We start from the raw sequence: 22,092 nt of genomic DNA on the forward strand, positions 1-22,092 counted from the left end.
TTTTATCTGAGCACGACCCTGTTGCCCGGCACACGTGCACTGCAGTACATTTTCAGTTTGAAACATGCTCAGCATCGGACACTTGCGATAACTGACTGGAACGAGTACGTATCGCAAGCATTTACTACAGCAGGGCCAACAGCAACTAAATTTACGGTCGTGTCAAAAGGCAAGTTTCAGATAGTGTAGATAGATAGAGCATGCCAGGCATAAAATTTTACGCTTGAAATACAAGTGTATGCCATGTGAGAAACTCAAACTTAAACAGAAAAAGAAAAGGAATTTCACCATTCGCAGGAAGAGATGCAGGAACGATCGACTAGGAATCTGCGGCTACTTAGCAGGATCTCCGAAATGGGGTGTTTAAAAAAATTTAATTATGGGGTTTTACGCATCAAAACCAGGATCTGTTTTTGAGGCACGCAGTAGTGGGGGACTCCAGAAATTTGGACAACTTGGGATTCTTGAACGTGCACCTAAATCTAAGTACGTGTCGCTAATGGCGGATGAAAAATCTCGGAGGTGACGTGCGACGTCGTATCCGCTATCCATCAGGTGCACGCGTCGTCCGCTTAGGCTTTATTTCAAAGCTGGTAATAGAAAAATTAAACAACCACCAGTGCTATACTTGCTTGTCAGTTTGACCAAAGTTGAATTTCGTTGCAGTTGTCCTTTAAAACCCTGAAACTGAGTTTCCTTCGCCCGTCTTTCCGCCACGTTGTCATAGCGAAGTCGACGTTGTTATGGTTTAGTCATCCTCAAACCACATCATCAGCTTCGCCATTACCACAGGGCCAAGGAAAACAAAACCTTGCCTGTCATCGCTGCCGAAAATCGAAGTCACGTCTTTGCCGCACTTTGTAATTGACAGCAACAATCGTGCAGCTTTGGCGCTCGGTAATTTCTTCGATGCTTTGTGCACCACACGTCACTCCAAAAGCGGTTACATCTGTGCACACATTTTGGAGCTACGACACTGTAGCAGACGAGGATGCGACGTTATGTGCGTTGCAAAAACAGTTGCTCTTGAGAATATGGCGGTGTCTACGGGGAGACCCTGTTGCTGTCGCAGTCAGTTTAAGTCCGAAGGAATCACTGAAGCGTGCCAATTTGATGTCAGTGAGTCCTCACACAATAAGTTAGTATTTTGATAATGTACGATGCGTAGACCTCAAGTTCGCATGCACACAACACTGCATACATGTGCCATTCTTGTGTCTAACCCTTGCGTGCGCTGCACATTGAGGACATGAATTCACCAACTCGCCGAAGCCTCCAGCTTATAACAAACTCAGTAGAGAAGTGGATGTCGCATGTTAACAAGGAGCATTAAAGAAATATTAGTTCTAACGTGCCACGAAACATGTACTCGTAGTAATCGTTATTTAGTCTACTGGCAGTAATGGAAGGAATGGTAATTTTGACACTACGCCACCGCTGGTCGTACTGCTAGTTCTTTTCCCCTCTAACGCTCCTCGCACTCACTCTACTCCTCGGAGTCATAATTCAAGAGTCCGACAGCAGCGCAAGCTGCCGTCGCCATGGCAGCTTGCGCAAACGTAATCTTTACTGGGAAACGTATGCGGGGTGCGCTACGTGCTTCGCATTGTTATCAGGAGCGCCTTATTACGAATTATGTGATTCGGATGCTTGTTTTGTGCTTCATCTTTATTGAAACGAATGCTGTTCTGTATGCTGCATGCATGATTTCAAAGAATGGTGTGTTTAGAAAACGTTTATTTAAACAAGGGACGATACCAGCACTTGCCACGCTAGACGCCACATGAAGTCGTGTAGGTGGCCGGGCAGAAATGACGCCGTTATTGCATCCCGCGAGACATTACTAGAACGTGCGCGGTGCGCTGGAGGAACTAGAGAAAGCAGTAAGGCTGAAATTGTATCCACAACACGGTTTTCCAGAACGTCTACATCAGGACATACCTGTTGTATGTAGCGATAATATTCCACGGCGCTAGAGTAAAATGCAGGTGCGTTTAACACTTTTAGTCCGCGATTTAAGTGCACGTCTGGTAACATGTAACGAATTTTTGTGCCAAGGAAATAGCCGGCGAGTTCACGCGCAGGACACTCATCATGCTGCAACAGACGGAACAGAAATCCCAGGGCAAGCTGCCGGCAGCGGACAGACACGGATGACACAGCGTTCCTCATAATCAGATAGTGGTTGTTCGCACGTAAAACTCATAATTTAATTTTGGCGAATGTGACCATTCCATGTAAAATGTTTGAAGAACTAAATAAGATGTCTCCTACGAGGCACTATGCTTTCACATTTTATTTAAAATGCGATAAATCTCGTTTTACTCGTCTCAGTTGTTGCCTGGCGATAACGCTTCTTCATTTCACATTTGTTTAAACAAAGATGGTTCCAGAACTCTTATTAAAGATCCATCTTTCTTAATTCACGACGCCAGTTAGCGTAAACAAAATGAAAAATAAAGCCGACCAAGGGAAACATGAACATACATTTGAAGCAGCTGACCATGCCAGGACTGGCTCGGATCGCGATGCGGGCAGAATTTAATTGCGCAGGTAGTTCTTATTCCTCTCCGATTCAACTCAGTTTTGGTGTATAACTAGGCCTTTCCGTGCGCCGATCCAGGACATTGTGCAGTCTATGTGTCACTGGGGCAACTGGGTAATATGCCCTTGGGACAACTGTGTATGTGCCACTGGTTACGTCCAACTGCGGCCATTGGGTATGGGGTCCTGGGCATTTGACCTTGGGTATGTGCAAGTGGGTACCTGCCCTTTATTCTAGGAAGCTATTTGCCGCAAGCTTGTGTCAGCGGGTATCACTAAAACAACAAACACCTACGTAGTGACATCTACGAAATGCCTTGCATTGCGTAGATGTGAAGTTGAATCTAATAAGTACTCTTTGGCAGGCTAGTTGGTTCGTTCCGTTTTCCTGCACCTCATATTGTACGTTTCGCGCAGTACACTACATAATTTAGTTGAACCTGCTATAGTTACCCCTCCCCCTCCCCACCCCCAAGGAAAAAAATAAAGGTAAATAAATATGACCTATCTGATTTCAAGTGGTTAATCCACCTTCTTTTTTTCTTCTTGAATGTGAGAGCGCAGAGGTTAATATGCGGTTGGATTTCTATTGCACAAAGCAAGCGCGACGTTGACCAGCATAGCGAAAATAGACAGGCTGATTTTTGACGTGGATTCCTATCAAGAGTTCCACAGAGCTAGACTGCGTTTGGAAAGAGAGCCGTCACATGTTCCCTTTGACGTCCGCAGGAAAGCAATTATGTGGCTGGCCCATTAACCTGTGTGGAATTCGCCAGGCAGCTGCAAACTTCGTACCCCTCTCTACAAAGCCGCTCTTCCGCTCCTCACTTTCCAGCGGTACTCGGAAGGAGTCATGTCGACGACTGCTGTGCTGCTACTTCTGATCGTGTTGCTGCTGGGGGTGTTGTTCATGTGAGCAGTTGTAACCAGAAATGGCTGCATTTTCATAACTGGTATCGTTTTGCGACCCAGAGCCGCAGTTAGACTATGAGCGGTGTCGCTTGACATGTTTTTACTACTCTTAGCTCATAATCATTCTCATAACGTAATCACATTGTACTTAGTACAATATGAATAAATCATGTGACATGGTCTAGATCAGGCCTGCAGAACTCGCGCTCCGAAATCTTAGTGTCACGGCCCGCATCGGAACGCGACCGCGGGACGAATTCCCGGCATCGCATTGCATTAAACCCATTACCTTGAAGACTTACCAAGGGAAAATTCGGGATAGTTGCGTTTTTTAGCACTTATAAATGGACAATGAGGGTGCTCTGAGTTGATTATTGCTTGCTCTTAAGTCCCGCGGAGGGATCGTTGGTGGTGATTAGACAGATAACTTAAGGTGGGCTCAATGAGTTTTAAAGCAAAAGAAATAAATGCACTTCCGCTGCGAAGCAATACATAAGATATTGTATAGACAAGTAGCACTTGTGGAGATATAGTAGTATGAAAGTTGACACGAAAAGCGGGTCGAAACAGGCGCTTGCGCCGTATCAGTCGTTTCACTCACATTAAAATTGACACATTGGTTGAGCCACGGCACCAAATCTTATACCCACTTTGACAGTCGATCAAACGAGCCTGACAGATTTCGTGACGGTCAAAAGCCGTCCAGAAATTGTCACTACGAAATGTGACACCCTGCTTTGTTTGCTGCTTACGTGTTATTGTCATGGTCTGGGAATAAAAAAATGCAGATCTAACGTGCAGGTCTGAATATATGTCAAGAGTAGCTTTAGTGAAGGAATCGAGTTCATGCAACACAACTAAACGTGACGTGCATGTGCAGTTGTTTTTAGTCAACAGTGAGTCTTTCGACAGTGTTACGTGTGTACTCTCGTCTGGTTGGCCATCCGGTCAATATCACCGCATGTATTTGCGGATGTTTATGTAAACGCCATACGCGCGCCGGAGGGAAACGCCAACAAACCAGCCTTACAGTACTGCTAGCGAGCACCCCTGTGCTCTGTAAAATGAACAATAATTCCCTCTCCAACATTGCTGGAGGAGTGCCGGCTCACACAGGTGCCTCTAAAGCACATGCACAGACTTCCTGATAGAATGGCGCATGATTTTCTAAGACTTTATTTTTTTTACAATAGCTCATATTTTTATATTTGGCCTGCGCCATTCTTGGGTCACTAGGTATGTACTACCATATATATATATATATATATATATATATATATATATATATATATATATATATATATATATATATATATATATATATATATATATATATATATATATATATATATGTATATATAGGGAGAGAGAGAGAGGGAGAGTAATATAGGAAGGCAGGGATGTTTACCAGACAAGATTTGTTTGAGAGAGAGAGAGAAGCAAGAACAGGGAGGGGGTTTATGCAAAGTAAGTCCGGTTTGTTGGTAAAAGGGCGAAAAAGAGAAAGAAGCGAAGAGAGAGAGAGCACTATCCGAGCGCACACTTGAAGGAGCACACCAAGTCTAGAAACGGTCGCACATACCAGTCGACTTCAACTATTGCAACAAGGCCTTTGTTGTTTTCTGGGCCAGTGAGGCGCACGGCCATGGTTCAAAAATCGTGGCTTCTGAAAATAGTCCTGAGTTCATCCGGTTTAATGCTGTCCGAAGAGCGCGGCGTTGGACGTCATAACGATAACAAAAGCATAGAACGTGTGCAGCAGTTTCATCGCATCCGCAGGAGCCGCACGTAGGCGTGTCAGCCATTCCAATGCCGAATAAATGAATATGCTTTCGTGGATACAACCCTGATCCAGAGATTCGTGATGGCAATTCGTGATGGCAGTAGGAGCGTTACCGAAGGATCAAGTGTAAATGAGGGAAATTAAAACTGCGCGAAGAAAAATAAACGAGGACAAGCGAAAGGAACACAAGTGTGTTCGTTTCACGGCGCCCGTGGTATGCTGTGTGTTCCTTTCGGTTGTCCTCATTTTCCTTTCGCACAGTTTTAACCCCCCTTCAAGTATGAACCTACTAGCCCTTTAAAATGTCCTACTAAAGTTCAACTTTAAGTAGGCGACACTTCAGAGAGCTATAGGAAACGACCATAAAGTGTACGTGAAAGCCAGACAAAGTTTTTTTGCAACATCCGTAGTTGACAATGGAATCAGAACCGCTCGGGTTCTTTCACGGACGGACTGAGCCGCCTAGTCGGCGAAGTCATTAGCAGTAATACCGCTATTTCTTGGCGGCCACAGAAATATTAAGCTATGTCCTCTCCCACGAGCTTCATGTTGATCACTTCTTTGTCTCCTGTACCAATTGCTCGTGAGTCGTGTGGCCTGAGGAAAACTGCAAACTCTAAAGGGCTGCCTTTCAGTGGCAAAATATGACCCATTTGTGTTGCCGGTCGTGTAGAACTTGTGGAGGAGCACGCGGGACAGCAAGCTTTGCCGCTGTATAATTTGTATGCGACAATTTAAACTCCAGTGTGACAGCGTAGCCCGAATGACAGCGGCACGTGTTGAACCGGTGGACGAGGTCAAACTATCAGTGCACAGGTGCCTCCGCGCCCCACATGTCTCGTTCAATAATAGCAGCGTCGTTTGTTTGGAAAATCACAGCTTCGCACGAACGACGAAGCACTGATCGGGATAGCAGGTTACTATATATATATACGCAATAAGGGTGGTAGCGTTATCAGTTGTATAAACTGCTGTAAACTTTCGCTTACTAACTTAACTAGCACGATGTCATGTGCGCATAGGCCAACATGAACACATGTCACTCGACCACGGGCACTAGCTGTCTGAACGCTGGCAGGATGAAGAGCAACATGTAGGGGCGAGCGAATGCGCATTCGTGCTGCGTCGCAAAACCATCAGCAATCTCAGGCTGGCTAGCCTTCGAACCCGCCCCGGATTACCTCCAAAATACGAAGCGCGCGGCCGCGGCCGGAGCAGAAATAGAGGCGCGTGCTACTCGGCCCTCCTTACCGTCCACCTCCTAGCGCGCGCACATCCCCCCCCCCCCCCCTTCCCCCCGATGCAAATGCGAAAAGTCGGTGCGCACCAACGTTACTATAGTTAGTAACACCAACGTTACTATAGTTAGTAACGTTTGTGTAATTATTAGCCTCGAGAAGTCTTTATGAGCCCCGAGTACGAACTACAGGGGCGCTGCGAGCGCCGCTCACGTGACGTCAGTGCACGGATTCGCGCCTGTCGTCTGGTGCAGTTCGGGCGGTGTCCGGGCGCCTTCTGCAGTGTTTTCGTTTGTTCACTTTCGTTCCCTCGGCTTGTATACTTATGGCGGTCGTATAAAGTATACTTTTGCGACGTCTTCATCCGCAAAAATTTCATTCCAAGAGCTTATTTCTTAGACGACAATACAGTTCTCAAAGGCAACGCTACAGTGCCAGCCGGAGGAGCGCAGACCAGCCCATTGCGGGTTTTTCATGCGCGTATCAACAACCGCAAGAACATAGCACATAAGAATCCAGTTATGATACCTTATCTGCCGCGGCGCAACAAGTATGTCACAAACACTGGCTATATATGACTTCAACAACAGTTACCTTGATTAAAATACGCTAAAACAGGTTTGCTCACGACGAGTAGTTCATGGTATAGTATCGAATTTTCGCATTTATTCACAATAACGCTCGACAATAACAAGAGGACTTAACTAGAACTGCGGTTTGGTTCTACTAGCACCACTTAATTCTTTAACTGCTTCCCAAAATTAGGCGGTTCTTCACGTGTTTAGGTGGCGGTAATATTAAGTAAAACAAATTGAGGCCTAAAGATCTTCGCAGAATATGAAAAGCAATGTACCAATATATATTTCCTTTTCCGTGCTACACGTTCAACTCACTTGAGCAATTTACTGGTGTTGCTTGAGGGATATACAGGACAAATCTGTTTGGCGAACTGACACAGGCTGCTAGGCACAAATTTTTTAGTTAAATATGCCTTTTGGGCCGTATGGCTGCAGCCAGAAAGAAGCCGAAGCGTCATTCATTGGTAGTATGGGAAATATTGAAGATACCATAATTGCCCGGTGTAGGGTCAAAAATAGAGTGAAATATGTGAGGTTTGTGGTGTGTTCCTTATGAATGTTTGCGAGGCTCTCTTTTATGTACCGACGAAGCGAATAGTTTTCCGTTTGTATAATTAACGGTGGATCGAGACTTGGTGAGACAGAAGGTGCTTGAATTTTACTTTTCTAGGCACCCTAAGCTGCTCTGTAGTACCTCGAGTATACTTTAGGCATTGCAATTGGTGCTGTAAAAACTGCTTCATGGTTTCAATTTGAAATTGTAGTGAACTGACGGATTTTGCAAACAATGCGTGCCTCGCCATAACGACAGTCGGTTGCTGCCGTTGCGTGAGGGGTGTGCCATAGTGTCGATAAAGGCTATTGAGTACCAACAGGATACATTTCATCGCTTGCAATTGGTTGGCTCTCAATCTTAACCACGAAACTCTTCTCTAAGGTGATTGCTACTATAGTATTAGTGAATTAACGATGTAAATACTCTACATGAAGTTAAGCAAGCGTCCACGTCCTGTCCTTTCTTAATATCGTCTTTGTAAAACTGAGCGCAATATAACCATGAACTCTACATGACGCGCCGTCGTGTTGGCAGCCATGAACAATTCGTTTTATGGGGCCTGTTTCAGAGAGCGGGGAAAGTAGCAGCAAACCTTTTTGTGCGAAATGCGTGACTAACTCTTTCTTTTACACATTAATAAAGTGACCACATTTGACTAGAACAACTCACCTGAGTCATAAGAATCATGATAACAGCTTCGCCGGGCAGTGTCTTTCTAACACGGATAACATGTTGACGCCAAATACCAAGATTTTTCTTCCGTGTGAGATGCAATGCCTCTCATAGCTAAGTATTAAGGGAGTGTTAAGTGTATAGCAAAGCATCATACACAACTGCGCGTGAGGAATTTGCAGGCATTCTTTTTACGCAAAATGTACGGATAAGCACCGTGCATATATGCATTGCAGAACCAGTAGATCCCTTCAACGCTACACAGCTTGCGATATCCAAGCCGCAAATTTTCTCCACTGACACGCTTTTTAAGAAGGAACTGTGGTTCAGGCATGGCAGCAGAAAGAAGTCGACATATCCTTCAATAAGTACGGCTCGAGCCACCCATACCCAGTGCCGTAGCAACTCGGGGAGAGGAGGGGGGGGGGGGGCGGGGGGCCGTGGGCCCCGGTTGCCCCGGTCATATACGTCTGAAGACACCCGGAAATTGTTGGTATCCTCGACTTCCTCGACTACACCCGGGAGTGGGGTGGTGGTGACGCAAGACCTATGGGCCCCGGGTGGCAGACGACATAGCTACGCCACTGCGCCATACCCCAAGAATACACGAAGGAAACGAGCGCGCGCCGCAGCCGAGCGAGCCGGAGCGAGCGGCGTCCTGGCCGTGACGCCACTAGCGAGAGGGCGCCACTCCAAGGTCTCGTCGCTAATGTAGACGTTTGTCTACAGCTTCTGAGAGAGATTTACCTAGGAAATGTCGTTTACGTTGAATGAGAAGGGATGAGGAGCGAGGAGAAAGTTGATATCAACAAGGGACGGTGGCAGAGGTGCCCTTTATCCCCCCTATTGTTTGTGATGTACAAGGTGAGGATGGAGAGGGCGCCAGAAGGAAGTAATATCGGGTTTAATCTCTCGTACAAACAGGCGGGTACAAAAATATGCATTTGCGTTACCAAATAAAATTGGATGATACGTGCCGTAAGATCATCAAAATGCACAAGGCATTGAAAACGCACAAGCGTGTTGCAAAAAGCACAGACACTGCAGCAAGAACACGCTTGTACACACCGGCAAAACGCGTGAACAGCCACGGACCGTGCTTCACCGCCCCGTCCGCGCCATGCTGACCGAGCAAAGTGCGACAGCAGCGCCACGAGACGCGAGCATCGGTGGTGGACCCGCGCAGTCTCACGAGTTTGAAGACTGAACCTATTCTGGTAACACTGGTGTGCACCCACCCCACCTTCATATCTTGCGCGTGCGAGAAGACGCCACTGCGCCAAGTCACCATCCTTCTCGGCTCACCCTCGCGTGCTTTCCCCTCGCAAACACAGCATGTGGCGCCGACCAGCGATCTTAACGCACTTGGACTTTATACGGAAACTCACGGCGACGTCGACACTGGCAACGACAGTGGAAATTCACCCGGAGTGTTTATATAAGTGCTATCGCGAGTAAACTATTATTGGGTGATCGGCGGACCGTCTTAGTTATCCCTGGAAGAGTAGAAGGCGCACTGTGGCTGGTGGAGACACCGCGAGGGCGTTGAATGTCAGGCTGCTGGTTTATATGGTGATGGAATACTGTCTTCATGAATGGCGATAACTTCGGAAAATGTCTTTGCGAGGGCAAGAGGGCCAAGTGGTGATCGGTAATGAGGGAATTACGTTGAACGTGCGTCCTGAGACAATCAACAGCATTGTATATTTTAGATAATCCCTGGCAAGCCAAGTCTTTGAATAAGTTGAAGTACTTCGAGGTATACACCCCCAGGAAGGTACGCAGTGCCTGGCCCCGTAAGCTTTGCAATGAACGAACATTACGCTTGCATACATTTGACATCAGAGAGAGAGCCTGTAGCGTAGTAATCATAGAAATTAAGCTCTGTATAACTGTAACACGGAGTTTGCAAGTGTGCCTCATAATTCCTTACACATGAATTTCGAGACATGCGCAATATACATCAGTTTCTCCTTGTGACATACGCAATGGAAGCTCCATGAAATTATACTGTCTATTATTATACCTAAAATTCGATGAATATTTCATAATTGACACTCCATTCGTTAAAGCAGACTGTCAAGCCTATCGTCAAGCCCTGTGTTTGCAGGTAGGCTAATGTTATGGTTGCTGCCTGCGGCCGCCGCGCACGCACCTGAAGGCGGGTAACTGCAGAAGTCCAAGTGCAAAACATTCGCATCTATCCATAGGCAGACCGACATTGACGAAACTTTGGCGCGACCAATGAGGGTAACATTGAACAAATTGGGGCTTAATGTTCCTTGAGGCATGTCGCAGTATGTGTAATGTTAAGCTGTTTGGCCTTCTTATATTTGCACAAAAATGGACCCGAGGGTTATTCAGCGTTTGTCTACTCAAACACTCGGCCGCCAATTTCGATCGCTTCAAGAGAGTTGAGGATGACGACTTCGGGCACATTGCCACGTGCACCCTTTACGTCGAGAAAGAGCGCAAACGATATGAGTTTGATATTTTCCTCCTGCTGGACAAACGTTGCAAGATTATTGTCGATAGAGGAACGGCCCGAATAAAAGCCTGCCATGGAGGCAGGGTAAGCGTTGTAGCGTTCGAGGTATCATTCCAGACTTGCAAGAACTATGATTCCTTCCACTTTTCCAGTGGTACTTGCCAGACCCATAGGGTTATATGTCGTCGAGTGCCACGGGGATTTTTCCGGTTATAGATGTGATATACATCGGCTTGTCTTCCACTCCCTGGGTACAGTAATGCGGTGCCATGAGTTATCGAAGCGTGTTAATAGTTCTTTCCTGGCCTCTTGTGCAAGATATTTCCCGCGTTGGCACAGGTGATGCCGTCAGGACCTGGAAAATTATGAGCGCCTAGAGGCAGCTAGGACAGCTTCAAGTTCCTTCATGGTGAAATGTATGTTCTTTTCTGGCACCCGAGTCTCAGGGATGACGGTGGCGCTGCTGCTCGTGGTGCAAGGCTTGCCAGTGATTTTATCGCTAAATTCTTCCGCCGTACCAAGTTTTATTCGGCCATGAAAGAGGGTTAAAGCTGTAAAAGGGTGCCGTTGCTGTGGAGATGAACGCAGGCGGCGACCTTTCCTCCAGATATCTGGTGGCGGCTTCCGAGGATCTAGCGATTTGCTGAATGACGTCCATCTTCTTCGGAAGGCGTCGGGATTCTCTCAGGTAGTAAATTGACTAAGGGCGAAAGTGTACTCTTCTCTGATGTGCTGGCGCGGCAATCGGACCATGCCCATGCAATGAAAAAACAAAAAGAACGCCAATGTGGTCACGAAACCCAATGCACGACATGAACCATTCGCCGTATCAGCCGAATAAAATACAGATGACGGGGAAGTGTTGTATACCTTGTTGGATGCAGATAAAAAAATCGCACTACCACCAAACGTATTCTTAATGTAACCAAAGCCTAGAACGCATCATTGGCGCGCATAATTGATCTGGACATGAGTTTTTCTAGTATGTTTCAACTGAAACACATTAAACAGACTGCCCACTAAAGGGAAGCCCGTGTGCCTCTCCAAAAACGTTTGCCTGGGCCCTCGCACGTCAAAGCTGTGCAGTCAAAGTTGTGCTAGTCAAAGTTGAGTTGTGCAGCCCTGGTCTATACAAAAATGTACCTAGGTACGTTTATCTATTTACCTAGACATTTTCTAGGAAACTAAGTATGTTTTGACGCCAGATGAAACGCGACAGGTCACAATGAAAGCATAGAAAGTATTCTGCAGGCGACTGTCCTAGGATGTGCTTTGACGACGGCAATACCTTACAGACCTACCACATGTGTATCGAAATAGATTTTTCAGATGGGGCAGATCCGTTTATGGCTTGTTTATCATTTCGGCCTTCGTGCAGCAGCGATCACTTATTCGAAGTAAATTTGAGGGCACTGACATTGCTGTGCTCTTTATTGGCTCTCATACGCGCATACTGACGGCTAGTGACCCCAATTGCAAGATGAACGAACTATGCTTTTACCGGATGCATCTCTTTGTAGACGTGCATCTACACAAAAGCTCAATGATTGCTTCTGCACAAAACAATGCACTACGCCAAGAAGCAACGCAGATAATTGCTGATACGAGCCTGTATCATTAGCCGTAAGCCCCCGTAGAGCATTAATTAATTCATACGGGATTCATCCATACAACAGCATTCAGCCCCCGTGCAGCATTCACAAAAGGTGCTGCAATCTCTGTGTTTGGGTTGGGGGGTGTGGCGAAGACACGGGGGGGGGGGCGCTCTGTAAGTGGACGTGGTAAGTCGATGGCTTCTGCGACTTGAGTGCTTGATGACAAAGGCGGACACAGAATTTTTTTTAAGGTGCTTGCAATCTTTTTTCTTTTGTTTTGCATTCTAGATGGCGGTGGAGACACTTCTCATACTTCAAGAGGCTCGGAATTCCTGGACCCAAGCCGAACCTGATATGGGGCAATCTTATGGAATATCACTCTACGGTCAGAGCCTAAAGATAAATGCTCAAATAATTGTTGCTGTTCAGAGTGCGACAGCTGCGCTGTGGTCAAAAATAAGAGATGCCACAGTTGATGGCTCCGGATTAATCTTGACCGCTTCGGATTATACAATGCGCTGCTAAATCTAAGTGCGACAGGATTTTCGAATTCCGCCAGCATCGAAATGCTGCCGCCAGACGGCGTATCATATCTCAGTACTTCGCTCGCAGCAGCTGGATGTTGTAACCAGTGTGCGTAAAAACAAACTTAGTTGCGGGTTTTTCTTTCTCCGCGAGCATTTCCGGCCACACAGTACTTTAGAAAGTGGTAAAAAGGACAACACGGGCAGCAAATGACAGGGATTATGCTTGCGCCGTACTCAAATATCTACTCAAGTGCATTGAACCTAACGTCAAAAATATCAGGTCATAAACTTTCGTGTTTCCTGTAGGAGTGACCATAATGCTTAAAGCACTGCGAAATAATAATCCTAATCTTGGAAATACAATATCACGATAAGTTAAAAGCGCCTCTATGATGATGTCCTATACTGGCTTCAGGGCGCACAGAGGTGGTTTCACACAACTAAATTATCCATGCTCCTTAATTGGTAGGCTTAATTCACTTGCTGGTAAAGAAATTCACGTTGCTCGCTTTTACAACACGAACCACGAATTCTGCCCATTCGGAAGTCCAGCCGCACCGAGCACGTTGTTCGATAGCCTTAAAGTGAACTTTCTTTTTTTGCAGCATCTCTACAAAGCTGTCGGAGGGTGGATTGAAAAATATGGCGACATGTTTGGGTGAGCTTTAGCTAAGCAAACTATACTTAATTTGCATTCCACAAGAGTACACAAAAACGTAAAGAAGCTACAGGCGAACGTTTACTGCGAATTTCCGAAATTAGCAACACAGTCAGAAATAGGTCAAACAAAGAAAACCTCAGACAAAAAAAAACAACAACAGAAAAAGGATACAACTCACCACCGCTAAGTTTCTAGCCGCGCTTGCATGAATGCGACAATGACGCATCGCATCGCATTTCTGGCGCATCGCATTCATGTAAACAGTGGCAATGCGCTAGGAGGATGCATTGCAGTTAATTGCGCCAGGCGAAGGTGGGCTAAAGGGCGCGAGTCGACTCACGCATGTGACGCCACGATTTCGCTAGAGTTGATGCGCTACACGCAAACGGCGTCGCGTCGCCTGTGCCAAATGCGTTTGGAAATACCGTGCGCTACCGTCGCGCATTCCTGTGAACGCGGCTTTTGATAGCATACTTAGATCGTGACGTCTCGGCAGCTGCGCGCAAGTGCAACCGCGCACGCACTCATTCACAGGTGATGTTTCTGCACCTCGTATATCTTCTATGATGTCGCGCACACTGTGACACAATCACGTGCGCTTGAACACATATCTGAGGTTCCCGCTAGATACTTCCAAATAGAGGAACTCCACACTCGAACGCTATAAAGGAACACGGCACCGACGGCGGCATAACGCCTCTGTCTTCCAGCACAGCAGCTCAATGCTCTAATTATTAGACCACTATCACACGAATGCTTCCCTCATGCCAAATCCGCTCTTTGACACGTGTGGCACGTGCGTCACGTGTCAGTTTCTCGCATTCGTCTCTCGTGACAGTAGCGCGTTGAGACACTGGGTAAGACTACATTGTCTTTGCGATCGGCCAACATTTTTGGTCAACGGGTACCTACAAAGTATGTGCACTCCGCATATAGTGCTATCGCATTAAAATAATTACCTGTAACTCTATGTGCACGCTATGGGGTCTCCACGCACCCTGGACCGACGAAGCTGTTATGCGCCAAACACGAAACGCAACCGCCAGAGTTTTGACGAGGACGTAGCGCTTGGCATATCGACGACGACGAGACGAATCTCACTTCAACTGCTTCTTGCACGCACATGGTGATGTGCATATGTGTAGAATCTCTGTAATCCACTAAAGGAATCTCCTCGTAAAATCTAAATCGTAAATCTCCTCGATTTGCTCCAAGATTTGCTCGCATATAGGGTCCAAACTGTCGAAACATCGTAATAGAAATATACGCTTGCTGCTAGAGCACACTTTTATGTTTTCGCAGCTTCTACAACGGGGATGTGCCGTTCGTCGTAACGCAAGACTTGGAATTGATTGAGCAGGTGTACGTGCGCAAATTTCAGAACTTCATGAATCGAGGCGTAAGTACCACGCGCATGAAATAGTGCAACACTAAATGCTTTACTTTGCTCGCACAAATGGCAGCTAATTCGACATTACCTATTTTTCACCCGTCTTGTTTTTTAAAAGAGACGCCGCAAAGAAAAAAAAAAGAACAGGCAAATCTGACGCTTAAGTTCGAATAAGTGTTAAGCGAAACTTTCTTTAATGTTTGAATAAATTTGAAAGCAAACGTCATGCAAGTGCAAAGCAGATGACATAAATTAATAATAATAATAATAATAATAATAATAATAATAATAATAATAATAATAATAATAATAATAATAATAATAATATTGTTTGTTTTGAAAACATACATGCATTTGACAGAAAAAGGATAGCTAGGACAGAAATGTTTGCACAAAGTGATGTAGATTGAATGCTAGTTTACGCGCGTCTCGTTAGCCGACTTCTTCGATTTCCTTTTTCGTACGTTTTCACTTCTTGCCTCTAGTTTTACTTACCTATTTGGCACAAACGCACTGGCGCGTACCGCCTGTGAGCCATTGGCCTTGGATGAGCACATACCATGCGGCTAATACGCCGTTGCATGCACTCAGTGGCAAGAATTGTTGGGTACTTGGCAAGACAGCACCGGCCGAGTGGGGGGAAGAGGAAAAGAAAGCTTTGCTTTAAAACGAAGATAGCGAGCGGCTTATCGCCAATGAATTAGTTTGCCTACAGCAGGTAAAAAAAAAGAAGCAAGAAATAGTCTGCGAGACGGCCGGAAAGTTTGTAGAGACCACTAGTGTTCATAAAAATTTACTTCAGAAGCTTGCGCAAGCGCAAGGATGATGTCAGGGGAGCTCAGTTTAACGTGCGTGGGTAGCATACCAGAAGCCACAACGAAGCTTTAAAATACAACTGACATCAAACAGAAAGCACAAGGTGGGCGCATTTAAGAAATATACCTTAAAGGAGTCGAGTTTGCTTTCTTATGCAACCCTCATTTCTTTTGTTTGTTTCCCGTATCCTGTGCGTCGCTAGTCTTCACCAAACTCTTGTTTCACTTGTAGCTAACGATGATGACGGACCAAATGCACCCGTTCCTCGGCAAGTCCATCATTCACGTGAACGCCCCCATGTGGAAGAGCATTCGAAACTCTGTCGCATATGGTTTCAGCGCAGCGAAACTGAAACAGGTATGCAAATGTTCAGCTCTGAATAAGCTTCGAACACGCTTCTTAAAATAAGCTTCTTAAAACCAACGTTTTACGATGAAGCCTATCACAGGCGCCGGTAAAACTAGCCAAAGTACATTTAACAGCACGTAAAACGCCAGAATTTGTGCATATTTCACGTTTAACAGCTATTTCTGTAACACCGAAGACACTAAGGAGCTGGCTTAAAAAGACTTGTTAAGGTCCGTACTGCGAACGGCGCAAAATGAAGAAACTGGCAAGTAAGGTGACGACACAAGCGACTGGGCATTTGTGCCCTATGCGCATTTTTTCGTCTATTCCGCAATAAATAACAATCTGAACAGTATATTTATTGCGCTGTTATGATATTTCTGGATAACCTACGTTACTTTTTCTGCACCGCACAAGAATTGTTTTCTCTTCCTTTTCTGCTATCGCCTCAGCACAAATGTTTCAGGAAAAGCGTACTAATTAAACCAGGCTGTATCGTTCTCGCCTGACAGATGATGCCATTTTTCGAAGAAGACGTCAACTTCCTATTGAAATCCCTGGAAAAGAATGCTGAGACGGGAGAGGAAGTAGAAATGTATCGCAAGTACGAGCAGCTGTCCATGGACTTCGTGGCCCGAGGGGCTTTCGGCATTGACGAGCGTTTCCAGGAAAATCCCGACCACCCGCTCTTCGACATGGCGAGGACCACTTGCTGCAAGCTTATGACCGGTCCTTTTCACATGATCGCACGTAAGGGAATATTAACTTTCGTTCTAGAGGATATATATGCACTTGTAATATCGTTAGTAGCATTGAGTAGCATATCGTTAGTAGCATAACGCTCGTCCCGTCTTCCTGCTTCCTCCTTGTGTCGTTCTTGCGCTATGTATCCCAGTTTACGATTGAACTACAAATACACCCGAACTTCGTCCTTGTTAACAGCAGGTACAAATCACAGAAATGTTTGACAGAAAGCGGGCTGCTTCAGCTTTATTTAAACTGCATTGAACTGTACATCGAGTAAAAGAACTAGAGAAGAGAGGCTCAACACTGCACAAATAATTGTGTATTTACGGCCCATTACACGACCACACATGACTCTGGTTGTGTCCAGTTGACATTTGTGTACGGTACATTGTTCGTACATATGCGTCTTGCGAGCGAGGGTGGAAGAGGTTGGTAGCATTAATTCATTCAGGGCAGGTATTCTGTAAGAGTCCACCTAGTGGACTGTCCATTTCGGCCGCTGCTGATTGGTTGGGGCCGCTCGTCTCCTCCTCGCTCGTACAGCTGCATCCAATCAGCAGCGGCCGAAATGGACAGTCCACTAGGTGGACTCTTACAGAATACCCCTAGCTTTCCCATTGCGGCTGTCACGAAAGTTTTCACTGGGTCGAGCTCGTGGTTTTGAGTTGACGCTGTGAAAAGCGCCGTGGTCGAGGCATGCGGATTCATTTTGACCCCCTGCGGCTCTGAAAGGTACAGCCAAAGATCGGTACGCGAGCGTTATGGCTTTTCTGCTCCATGAGAATGTGGCCGTCGCAACCGGGAATAGAACTCTGGAACTCGTGCGCGGCACCAGAGTTCCATATAGCTAATGAGCCACTGCGACGGGTGATCAGTCTCAGCCTCAAGTACAATCTCACACGCCGCGCCGCACGTTGTAGCTCTCTTGCGATCTAGTGCGATAGTAATGTGACACAGTATGCTTCAAATGCGTGTTCGTGAAAGCGGAATGATTCTAGCCAGAGGCATGAGCCGTACAGCACCCACGTGTATTGTTTTCTGTAGTGAGCATGACAACCTGAGCCGTTGGAGTCATTGGTGAAAATACGGTATTTCCTTATGCAAGGATCGCCCCCTCGTATAAGGCCTGATCCACCATTTTGAAAACTCAGGAAGAAAAAAATGTTTTATGAAGCTTCACGCGCATAGACACGTACTCGACAATTCCCACAAGCTGCTACAAGATTGTACTGCTCGCTGTGCGAAAAATCTGGTGGTGAGTGTAAATGTGCTGATATAGTGGGGCACCAGCGATTTCATTTATGTACATAATAGAATGAGCATCGTTCGAGGCTTCGGTGTGCAGCCATAGACCTGCTTCGTGTAAGGCCCGCTCCCAATAAAAATAATAAAAAAGTGCCCACGTTACACGAGTAAACATGGCATGCTTTAGTTGACGTCTGCGCGCGTGCCCAATAGCATTGCTACAATGGCGCCCTGTCAAAGGTATTGAACATTGGTACGGTAACATTGGTATCTCTGATATGGAACATGGTCGACCTCATCAAACCTGGCATATATGCCAGAGGACGAATAAAAGAGATCGTAAATATTATGGTCGCATAAAAAAAACGAAAATAAAGGAAGCTTTGCTGACATTATGACGGTTGGGATATTCCGCCGTCTATACCATTATTTCGTTTCCTGCCGCCTGTGTGTGTCCCAGATGCGCTAGCAATAAAAGGGTTTGGGAACGGAGGTTTTATGTGGCGTATATTTTCGTGTCGATGTGAAAATTCACGTATATGCAGGTTGGAAGTTGTCACAGGATGGGCGAGACGTCCACGCTAACGGAAGCCTTGGTATTAAGCGTGGAAAGGACATACATTTTCACTATCGTCTTCTTGGAGTCTGCTATACGCAGAACTGTAGGTTTGAGTGCCGATAAAAAGCGGTTTTATAAACGATGCATAACATAATGCGTTGAGCTGCGAAGCTGGAAAGAGCGTCGTTTCTTTATCACTTGTACAAACCTTGTCCACAACTCGTTCTTACGCAATTCACCCCAGAAAACATGGAATAACCATAACACGCCTGTGCAGAAAAAAAAAATGAAGTTCGTGTCTGACCACATAGATTTCTCGCTTCGCACCGTTGCCTTCAAGAAATACAGATGCACTTTTCCGAAATTCTTTCCTTCTAGAAAGCACCACAAGCCTGGGACCAGTTATCAAACTAGTTTGCTGGCTTTCACTTGCAATCGGAGACTTCGTGTTCGACATGATAACAGCTAACACTGCAAAAGTAATCGAGATGAGAAAGAAGGATCCATCGGTAAGCAACAAAATTGTCTTCGCCAGGAGCAGGGCTACGTTACGACTTAAAAGGCTAACAGCGCACACGGACGGAAAACAACAGTACACAGCGATTCTCTCTGTCGCCATTACCCGCCGTGGTTGCTCAGTGGCTATGGTGTTGGGCTGCTGAGCACGAGGTCGCGGGATCGAATCCCGGCCACGGCGGCCGCATTTCGATAGGGGCGAAATGCGAAAACACCCGTGTGCTTAGATTTAGGTGCACGTTAAAGAACCCCAGGTGGTCAAAATTTCCGGAGTCTCCCACAACGGCGTGCCTCATAATCAGAAAGTGGTTTTGGCACGTAAAACCCCAAATATTATTATTATTATCTGTCGCCATCCGTGTACGCCGTTAACCCTTTAAAATGCTTTACCAACTGGCCCACCATGCCATCCTTGTATACATTACTACACTAGCAGATGTCTCGGGCTCTTAGAGAACAGGAAAAAATGCCTTGTCATGGTTACAGTGCTCTTAGTAGCGTCAGATTTACATGAAAGTTATTTGTTTTAATTTTCCACTGTGAAGCTGGGGAAAGTGTTGGTTCCGAATAGTGTATAACAACCTAGCTCATATCTCCCTATTCAGTTTGCCTCAGTAAAAATGAAAACGTGACGAAAAGATTGTGCATCTCGTTGTAATTCCATTTGTCTGTATCGCCTTAAGGTGCCACATCAGCTACATCTATTAAATAAAATAGAACAAAAGTTTCATTTTCTATCGCACTGATTGAACATGGGGAGTCTATTTTTTGTAAGCGTGGACAGCGATGCACAGAAAACAAGGACCCTACGCAAGCTGCATTTTCTTGGGCATGAGATATATATATATATATATATATATATATATATATATATATATATATATTTAACGTGTCAATCAGTTCGTCTTTTTCAAAGCGCGCCATTTGACCAGATACACTATCATCATCAGCAGCAGCAGCAGCCTATTTTAGGTCTACTGCAGGACGAAGGCCTCTCCCTGCGATCTCCAATTACCCCTGTCCTGCGCCAACCTATTCCAACTAATGCCTGAGAATTTCCTTATTTCGTCGTCCCACCTAGTCTTCTGCCGTCCTCGACTGCACTTCCCTTCTCTTCGCGCCCATTCTGTAACCCTAATGGTCCACCGGTTATCTAACCTGCGCATTACATGACCTGCCCAGCTAGATTTTCTCCTCTTAATGTCAATTAGAATATAGGCTGTCCCCGTTTGCTCTGACCCACACCACTCTCTTCCTGTCTCTTAACGTTACGCCTAACATTCTTCGTTCCATCGCTTTTTGCGCGGGACTTGTTCTCGAGCTTCTTTGTCGGTCTCCAAGTTTCTGACCCATAAGTTAGCACCGGTAGAACGCACCGATTGTACACCTTTTTTTCAGTGATAACGGTAAGCTTCCAGTCAGGATCTTACAATGTCGGCCATGTGCGCTCCAACCCATTATTATTATGTAAATTTCCTTCTCATGATAAGGGTCCCCTGTGAGTAATTAACCTGGGTAAAGATGCTACTTCACAGACTCTAGAGGCTGACTGGCCATCCTGAACTCTTGTGTCCTTGCCAGGCCTTGATCATTATCTTTATCTTCTGAATATTAATCTTCAACGCCACTCTTACACTTTCTGTATTAAGGTCCTCAATAATTTTTTGTAACTCGTCCGCAGTGTTGCTGAACAGGACAATGTCATCTGCAAACCGAAGATTGCTGAGATATTCGCCGTTGATCCTCACTAATAAGCCTTGCGCATTTAAAAGCTTGGATACTTCTTCCAAACACGCAGTGAATAGCATTGGAGAGATTGTGTGTCCTTGTGTGACCCCTTTCATGATAGGTATTTTCTTACTTTTCTTGCGCAGGATTAAGGTTGCTGTGGAATCTGTAGGTATTTTCTAATATATTTACGTAAGCCTCCTGTACTCCTGGATTACGTAATGGCTCTATGACTGCTGGTATCTCTAATGAATCAAATGTCTTTTCGTAATCTATGAAAGCCATATGGAGACGCTGATTGTATTCTGCGGGTTTTGATTACCTGATTGATGAGATGGATGTGATCCATTGTACAGTATTCTTTCCTGAAGCCAGTCCATTCCCTTGGTTGACTGAAGTCCAGTATTGCCCTTATCCTATTGGAAGTTATCTTGGTCAATATTTTATGTAATACTGGAAGTAAGCTAATGGGCCTATAATTTTTCAATTCTTCTGCGCCTCCCTTTTTGTGGATTAATTTAACGTTGGCATCTTCCAGTTCTCTGGGACCCTTGAAGACGTGAGACAGTTCGTATAAATGGCCGCAGTTTTTTTCAAGCATTAAGTCTCCCCCATCTTTGAATAAATCGCCTGTTATCCCAAGTTCTCCTGCCACTTTTCCTAGTTTCATGTTTTGCAAGGCCCTTCTAATTTCATCGCTAGTTATAGAAGAAGCCTCAAGAAGAAGTTCAAGATGTTAGAATATTTCAGTATGACTTGTAAAACTTCAAACGTTCTGCTTCGACAGGACACTTAACTTTGCTGGCACACTGAAAATGATTATTGTAAACTTTGCTACATGCTGTATCGGTATCTCGCAAAATAATTCCTTTGTTCTAGACCATCCAACGTTTTTCATGGCCACTGGGCGCAACTTCCAACGTACCGTAGCGTAAAAATAAAAATATCAGCCATGCATGGAAGTTATCAAATGCCGCCATTGTCGGTTTGCCAGCTGTATTGCAAGTTACTTGTCTGGCAGTTCAAAGGATGGTGAAAGGCTACTTCTGCCTACACACTTGGTACGGCGCAATGATCGAAATGAACGGGAACCGAGGGGCCCGATTATCATTTGTCACAGCCACATGAAGGGAACAGGCAATGAAGCCATAGCATGGTATAGAAGTACGTAACATATTGTTTCCTAACC

The 22,092-nt window shown here is 45.6% G+C and overlaps 1 protein-coding gene across 2 annotated transcripts in view; it reads left to right on the forward strand.

Moving 5' to 3' along the window:
* The first annotated feature begins 3,331 nt into the window (after positions 1-3,331).
* The window catches only part of LOC139057840 (cytochrome P450 3A14-like), a 34,689-nt gene continuing 15,928 nt past the window's right edge, over positions 3,332-22,092 (forward strand). Inside the window, exons 1-7 of one of the 2 annotated variants that reach the window (XM_070536581.1) lie at positions 3,332-3,456; positions 12,655-12,751; positions 13,499-13,551; positions 14,857-14,953; positions 15,992-16,117; positions 16,621-16,858; positions 19,038-19,168. In XM_070536581.1, coding sequence (XP_070392682.1) covers positions 3,398-3,456; positions 12,655-12,751; positions 13,499-13,551; positions 14,857-14,953; positions 15,992-16,117; positions 16,621-16,858; positions 19,038-19,168 — 801 coding nt within the window. In that variant the 5' untranslated portion in view covers positions 3,332-3,397. Of the gene's footprint in view, positions 3,498-12,654; positions 12,752-13,498; positions 13,552-14,856; positions 14,954-15,991; positions 16,118-16,620; positions 16,859-19,037; positions 19,169-22,092 lie in introns of both variants that reach the window. The other variant, XM_070536582.1, reaches the window with a different exon arrangement.

The sequence above is a fragment of the Dermacentor albipictus genome, chromosome 3, assembly GCF_038994185.2.
Source record: "Dermacentor albipictus isolate Rhodes 1998 colony chromosome 3, USDA_Dalb.pri_finalv2, whole genome shotgun sequence".
In the NCBI taxonomy this organism is placed as follows: Eukaryota; Metazoa; Arthropoda; class Arachnida; order Ixodida; family Ixodidae; genus Dermacentor; species Dermacentor albipictus.